The following is a 7,959-nucleotide window of genomic DNA, read 5'->3' as shown; positions in this document are numbered from 1 at the left end:
AGCTATTTATTATTTATTGACACTATGATGCGGCACTTGCTACATACAGTACATTACAGCGCTCAAATAATCTGCTGTTCTTATTAGCATTAATTAACAACAATATTTCTACTTTGATAGGGGATAGATTCAAGATTGCTAAAACAGAATAGGACACTCAGTATATCTCGATGCTTATTAGTTGACAAAAACATTATAGAAGATATAAATAGTGAAAGTGTCCGACGATTTGGTTTTATAACAAAGTCGACGATTTCTTCCATTTAAAGTCAGATGGCAATGGCCAATCCGTGTTTTACTGTTCAAGATTTCCGAAATATACATTTCACGGATTCTTTAATTTAAATTTCATTATGTATATATCTTTACTCCTAAACTGAGGATCCTGTCTGTAAAGAGGAATCTCTTCAATGTGGAATTTTTCTGTCATCAACTGAAAATGAAATCTTTGAGAATTAAATTAATAAGTACAAAAGATATATGAATTATGTTTTTCCCGATCCATTTAAATACTGTTAAAATACTGTTCTTGTTCTCCTTTAAGGACAAGGCAAATCATCACTGGACGTTTAGGTTAATCAACAAAAATATATGCCTCTCATCTCCTCAACTACAATGTACCTATATATAGTAGTTTGAAATTATCAATTGGTTGATTATTGCTTGCTTAGCGTCCAGTCCAGTTAGAAATGAAATGTCAGAGACTTGTTCGCCATTATTTACTTATATAATTATACATCAAACTAGATTTAACCTGAAACCAATAGCTAATTCATGTATTAATCCCAGGTTTAACTCATCGTCAGAAATATGTTAACTTCACTAAAGATTAAAACTAAAGTTTAAACCTATAAATTTTGCTTTTTTTGCTTTTTAAGCGACAGATTTTTAGCAGCATGATGCCTAAGTATATTCAACAGTTTAAGGATAAACTATAAAATCGCTTTATGAGTCATTACGTTTAAAAAATTGTGTCATCTGCTTAATTACTTGCAAACATTCACGATGATCGGCACTAAACCTTTCACTTTCCACTAAAATATGAAAATAGACAAGTTTCATATCTGAAACTATGCCAGCATTAAAGTTCAACAGATGAAAATTTCTCTTCGTGAGATGAGTATTCCAGATACATGTGTCGTGGCGCACACTGAACTCATCATAGGTTTGCATTTCCCTTGAGCATGTTGAGGTGAGCCTGAGTGTCTTCGTATGTGTATAATGATTCGTGTTTAATTTCATATTCTGACGCATATTTATAAACTTCTACTTCTACTTCTACCAATACGCGGCCACCATCAATAAGTTGATTATTTTGCCACTTTTTGGATGCGCATTTAAAATTTAGACAAAAAATTAATATTGAATTGATTTGAATTGTGCTATACATATATACAGTGAATTTAAAAACATCTTGGCGTTGATCTAGTTCATCTCATGCAGGTAGTCTTGAAGCATTCAAGACTACCTGTATTGGTGGCAGTATGTGGTAGGGCATTCCAGTCTGGTATCGGTATCTTGGGTAAAAAGATTCCTTCCGCACTTCGGTCCTACAAGATGGTATTTGGTATCCATTTGTGTCAACTTTCACCATCCCGTTGGCAAGTTTATACATCATTGTAAGCCTTGATGTTCTCCTACGGTCTTCGAGGGTTTTCCATTCTAATTTGTTAAGCATGTCACTAACAGATGATGTGTTATGATATTTGTTAGTGACATATCTGGCTGCTCTCCTCTGTACCATTTCCAGTCGGTTTTTGTTGTTTTGTTGATAAGGATCCCAGACTGTACATGCATATTCTAGAGTCGGTCTTACAAGTGACTTGTATGCAGTTTCCTTTTATTGTGTTGTTATTGATGTTCAAGTTACGTTTGAGGAAGCCTATGGTCTTGTTTGCCTTGACACATATGTTTTGATGTGTTCATTCCATTTTAAGTCGGAGCTGATGGTGCAGCCAAGGTACTTTGCAGAATTTAGAGATTCGAGGGTGTGGCCATGCAGTACATATTCTTTTATAATAGGTTTACGTTTTCTTGTTATGATAAGAACATTACATTTATCTGGATGAAATGCCATTTTCCATTTGTTTTCCCAAATTGCCAATTTATTCAGATCTTCCTGAAGTTTGTCGCTGTCTGTGTCCGATGATATTGTGAGATATATGATTGTATCATCAGCAAAGAGTCTTACCCTTGATCGGATTCCCTCTGGCATGTCGTTTATGTAGAAAAGGAACAAACTGGGTCCAAGAACTGATCCTTGTGGGACGCCCGAATCGACGTTGATTGTATCAGATTTTTCCCCTTCTACAACTACGACTTGTTTCCTGTCGGCGAGGAAGTTTTTGATCCACCTATTGGTTTTCCCTCTTATGCCATATTGATCCAGTTTGTGTGTAAGTAGGCTATGACTTACTTTATCAAAGGCCTTAGAAAAATCCATTATAAGGCAGTCGGTTTGTTTTCCTGCGTCCATGTTTATGGTTATATCATTAATAAACTTAATTAAATGTGTTTCGCAGGACAGGCCTCTCCTGAATCCGTGTTGTAGTGGATACAGTATGTTGTGTTTGTCAGCATGGGTCATTATGTGGCTTGTTACGATGTGCTCCATGATTTTGCAGCAAATGCAGGTAAGCGAGACTGGGCGGTATTTTACTGCATCAAACCGTTTTCCCTTCTTGAATATTGGGCTTACGTTAGCCTTTTTCCATATATCCGGTAAATCATCTGTTTCATAGGATCGCCTGAAGATGGTTGTTAGGATTGGTGCAATGTCTATGGCTAATTCCTTCAGCACCCTTGATGTAATGGTGTATGGACCCGCAGCTTTAAATGGGTTTAGGTTGGATAATAGTTTTGCTATTCCGTTTTCTATTATATTCAGGTCTTGAAGTGTAGGGTAGTTGTTGTTGGTCATGTCACAACGGTTTTTGAATTCTATTTCTGTGAAGTTGGTTTTTTCAGAAAAAGCTGATTGGAACTGCTTATTTAGTATGTTAGCCTTTTCAACTGAGTCAGGATGGAGTATTCCATTGTTTGGTTTCCGACTGATCTTTTTGTGCTTAATGAATGTCCAGAAACGTTTCATGCAGTTTGGCTTGTCTTCTTTGGGATAAGGTGTTATTATGTCCTCTATGTATTTCCAATATAATATGCTCGTTGTTACTTGTTACTTCTTTTGTGTGAGAGTTTGAGGTGACACGGTTTTTGCCCCTATGGACTCTTTTGAACAATTTTTTTGTCGATACTTTATCTGGTATTGTCTCTGAGTATCTACCCAATGTCTTTTTTTTCAACTGAATATACATGAAACTGTCGTGAACACTATAAAATGAAGCAGTTATCAAATGTTAAAAGAAAGCCAAAAAGAGTGTTATATTTGAAACAAATTGTGAGCTCGTTAATATTTCACTGACCTCAAAAAATTTTCTTTCCAGTTCCGGTTTGTTTCCCGTTGTTCTTTCTTCGTAACAGCATAAAACTGTCGTGCTCCCATTACAGTGGTCTGCAATTGTTTTTACTAATGGCTGCAAAGACTGAAAAAAAACACTAAATTATTTACACACTTAAGTCTGGCTAATTTTCAAGTTATAGTTACATTTTGAGTAACACTTCAAGCTTGAGTCCAAGATAACTCTTCAAGTTTAACTTTCAAGTTGCGTAAACATTCGTAGTTCAGTTCGATATTTTTTAATGTATTAAAGATCACATTACAGTTCTGACAACAATCTTGGTTTCTCGAATTCCTAGTTAAAATCCAAGTACTAGGTCTATGACTATCTTCAACAATGGACACTCTCCAATATTGTAGAATACAATCAGAGACATTTAATACAATATAATTCATGACTCAAATCTTTTTTGTGTTGATTTTGTATTGCTGACATTTTTTTCTGTTGGCAGTTTCTCTCTTTCTTCTAAATTTTTACCAAAAACACAAAAGGGTTAAAAAAAATCGTCATTTAAGGTCAATAACTACTTAAAGAAGACAATTGGTATTTCATCTGCGCTGATCTATTTGCAGATCTTTTTTTATCATTTTTTATTTTTAAAGTTTCTACTTATATTTTATAGTTTTCCAGATAAAAGTCAAAAACGCATAAAATGGTATAGAATTTCATTCAAGGACACTAACTCTTACAAAGAGTTGACCAACGATTTCAGCAATATCCACTTATTATTTTTAGATCTTGTCTTGTGGATCATTTTTGCAAAATAGAGATTCTCTCTATCTATATTGTTTTCAAGATATATATATATAATAGTCAATAAAGCAAAAAATGTAAAAATCGTCATTAAAGAACAATTAACTCTAATATGGAGTCGACTGACGGTTATGTTGACCAAATTGTAGATTTTGTATTGCTGGTCATTTTTGCTATATCAAGTTTTTATCTATCTGATATAGTTTTCAAGATTTTAGGCAAAACGCATAATATTGGTAAAAATCGTCATTATCATTAAAGGGCAATAACTCCTATAAGGAGTTGGAGACGATTTCAGCCATGTTGACTTTGTTGTAGATCTTGTTTTGCTGATAACTTTTCTCTCTATTATAGTTTTCAAGATAATAGGCATCAATGAAAACTAGTGCACACGCTAAAATGTCTCGCCTGCTTTACTTATCATGATTGAATTTCATACTATACACCGAATATAGTTAACCGATTGCTTATAGTATCTGAGAAACAGACATAACCATGAAAACTTAACATTGACTAATGAACCCTGAAATTGAGGTCAGTCAGATGAAATCTGCCAGACAGACATGTACACCTTACAATCATTCCATTCATTAAATATAGTGGCCCTATTGCTTATAGTATCTGAGATACTGACTTGTCAACGAAACTTTAACCTTGATCACTGGTCCGTGAAATGGGGTCGAGGACATGTGAACCCTGTTTGAAGGACATGTAGACCTTGCAAGGATCCCATATACTAAATATAGTAATTCTATTAATCATAATATGTGAGTATTTCACATGACAAAAAAGCTTTAAATTTTATCAAGCAGTCGCTGATCCATGAAAATGAGGTCAAGGACAATGGTCATAGGACAGACGGAAACTTCTTAATATAAGCCATCTGCATACAAGGTATGAGGCATCCAGGGATTCTACCTTCTGAAATATAAAGCTTTATACACATAGCTTACACTGTCAACGCCACCAGATTGTAAACAATACTGTCCATGTCAGATTTTCTCTATCTATAGCGGTTTTTAAGATAATAGACACAACTAGCATTTTACTCCTACATGTATGTTCCATTTTAAGCCATATCGGCCATTTTGGTTGACAGGCAGGGTCATAGGACACATTTTTTAAAAACTAAATACCCTTATGATGATTGTGGCCAAATTTGGTTAAATTTGACTCAGTAGTTTCAGAAAAGATTTTTGTAAGAGTTAACGAACAACGACGGCGGACGCCAAGTGAAGAAAAAATCTTATTTGGTCCTTTGGGCCAGGTGTGCTTAAAAGTCGCACCACATCGAATATTTTATTCTGATCGATGCGTTATCAAGTTCAAAAACAGTCATGTACATTGTAAGAGTATTTCAAGTAAGAAAGGTGTCTGCTACAACAATAAAGATGTTTATGTTCAGCTGCTGACTGTCCAATATTTTACCAGGTCTTCTGGTATCTCTGCTAGTCACGTAATATTTAAAACGTTATCAAATGATTTACTAATCATTTCTACACATTTCAGAGTTAACTATAATAGACAAGCTCACATAAGAATATTTATGGGATAGATGTGACTATATCGTATATGACAGACAGCCCACGGACATCAAACGTGATTATTCAATAAATCTTAATGATTCACCTGCGTCTTTAATATTTAAAACAATATTTACTTCCGCTATAAAACCAAATTAATCATTATCTGAGAGACAAGAATAATACATAGTCTACTAGCTCTCTATGTCCATAGAATTTTGGTTTTCATAGGGAATGTACTTTTTTTAATTGGTTTTTAATAAATGCTTTAAATTTGCTTAAATGTACCAACATTGCAGTTTAAACCATTTATAAAATGGTCACATGTTAAGAAATGCCAAATTATTTTTTAGAACCTGGAAAAATACACATGTGACTATGAAACTTTTGAACATGGTACTCGCGTAAAATAAATTATGGGGAGATTGGCCCCTTTAAATCAATATATAAATACTTTTTAACATGAAACATCTTATAGTTTTAAAGATGAATAGTTTGACAGTTCAAATCTGATATGCACAAAACAAACGTAACTCACAAGTTTTAATTAACATGTAAATTACCTGTTCATAATAAATACAATCAGCCAGACAAACATAATCAAAAGCTTGATCTGTGATTATATCTGTTCCCCAGACTAATGTTTTTGCTGTAACGTTTCCTGTAATAAGATGTTTATTTTCTGCAATGTTCATGTTAATCAACTGGTTAAACTCTGGCAAGTCTGTTATAGTCACATTTGCCCTAAAATAAGATTTTGAATATTTCTATAACTACAAACATGTGTTACACAACAGATAGTTAATTCTGATATTTGTAATATTTTAAGCGTCTGGTTTTAATATAATTATAAAATATTGGAACCTGTATTGTGTAATCAATATACATAAGTAATTATACTTATTCTCAGTTTAGATTGCTTCATTACAAACAGAAAATAAAACACTATTAGGAGGATCAGAGTTTACCAGTAAGTTTTGCAAGTCGATCAGCAACCCACGTGCATTCATCTTAATTTTGAAAGAAACTGTCAATTTCCTATCGTCGTGATTTAAAGAGTGATTTGAGCGTCTTGTTATAAAATAATTGTGAGATGTCAAGATCTATATTGTGTAATCAATACACATAAGTAATAATAAATATTCTCATTTTAGATCCAATTTTAATCTTTGCTTCATTACAAACAAAAAATAATATGTTATATGTGAACCGAATCAAAATAAAACTTTCGTATTCGTATTCGATTTACAAGTAGTTCATCTCACAGCAATCACTAGCCTGTCGACACCAAGGTTGTGAGTTCGAACCCAGCTCGTAGAAAGTGCGTCCGACTCCGGTCTTAATTGACTAGGATTGCCAGTTTTCTGCCGAAGGTCGGTGGTTCTGTCCGGGCACTCCGGCATCCTCCGTTAATAAAAACTGACCGCGGCTTGACTCGGTCAGTCGTGAATCAAAGCAACACTTGGGCAGCTTAAATAAAGACATATGCCGTTTGAAGGGCTGATATTACTAAAGCAATCATAAACAACACTGCGAGTCAGTACAGTCATAAAACCATGCGACAAATGCCCCACTAAATAACTATCTCCCCTTCAAATCACCGACTTTTTCGACCAGTCTACTGCATGTCTAGTCAATCGAAGCTACATGTTGTAAATTCAGCCTGTACAGTAGTCTCAGACTCAGATTAAAAAAGACAACAAATCATAAAATAGTTAGTAAGACAGTTTTTTTTTCAAACAAGCTATTAATATGAAATAATCCGTAAAGCAAATAGATAGTTAAACGTTGAAGTTACCCGAATGTAGAAGCTATTATCCCGACTACACCGGTACCGGCTCCCAGTTCTATAATATTCTTTTCTTTGAGAAGTTGTCCTTTGAGAAAATCTTCAGTTTCGAAGTATTTAGACAGTACTATTGCAGCATCCCATACCACACAACCAACATCTCCAATCTCAAGTTGATGAATTTTTATTACTTCTTCGTTATTTTTCTCAATTTCCCTTACAAAAGTGTCTGCCATGGGCGCTGACATCTTTGTTTTCACATTAAAATAGAAATCGTATACGGAGACCTCGATTAAAAATACGTGCATTTAAGTAGACGAAGGCATATATTCAATTTTCAAAATCACAAAAACTTAAATATTAATACATAAGATGATAAAAACAAAATTCTTCAATTTATCAAAACATATACAAGTTTAATCTACGCTTTGCGTTAGTT

General features: G+C 34.0%; 1 protein-coding gene across 1 annotated transcript; it reads right to left on the bottom strand.

Annotated features, from left to right (window-relative positions):
• LOC127734529 (protein N-lysine methyltransferase METTL21D-like) lies at nt 1-7,772 on the bottom strand. Its single transcript, XM_052244449.1, has 4 exons — nt 7,530-7,772; nt 6,295-6,475; nt 3,420-3,539; nt 1-433 (listed from the first exon to the last, which is right to left on the bottom strand). Exons 1-4 carry the CDS (start codon nt 7,766-7,768, stop codon nt 326-328), a joined length of 648 nt encoding a protein of 215 aa, XP_052100409.1. The 5' UTR covers nt 7,769-7,772; the 3' UTR covers nt 1-325.
• Nucleotides 7,773-7,959: the final 187 nt, after the last annotated feature.

The sequence above is a fragment of the Mytilus californianus genome, unplaced genomic scaffold (assembly GCF_021869535.1).
Source record: "Mytilus californianus isolate M0D057914Y unplaced genomic scaffold, xbMytCali1.0.p SCAF_3, whole genome shotgun sequence".
Taxonomy (NCBI): domain Eukaryota; kingdom Metazoa; phylum Mollusca; class Bivalvia; order Mytilida; family Mytilidae; genus Mytilus; species Mytilus californianus.
The sequence above is the reverse complement of the archived record's forward strand: the minus strand, read 5'-3'. Positions and strand labels throughout refer to the sequence as shown.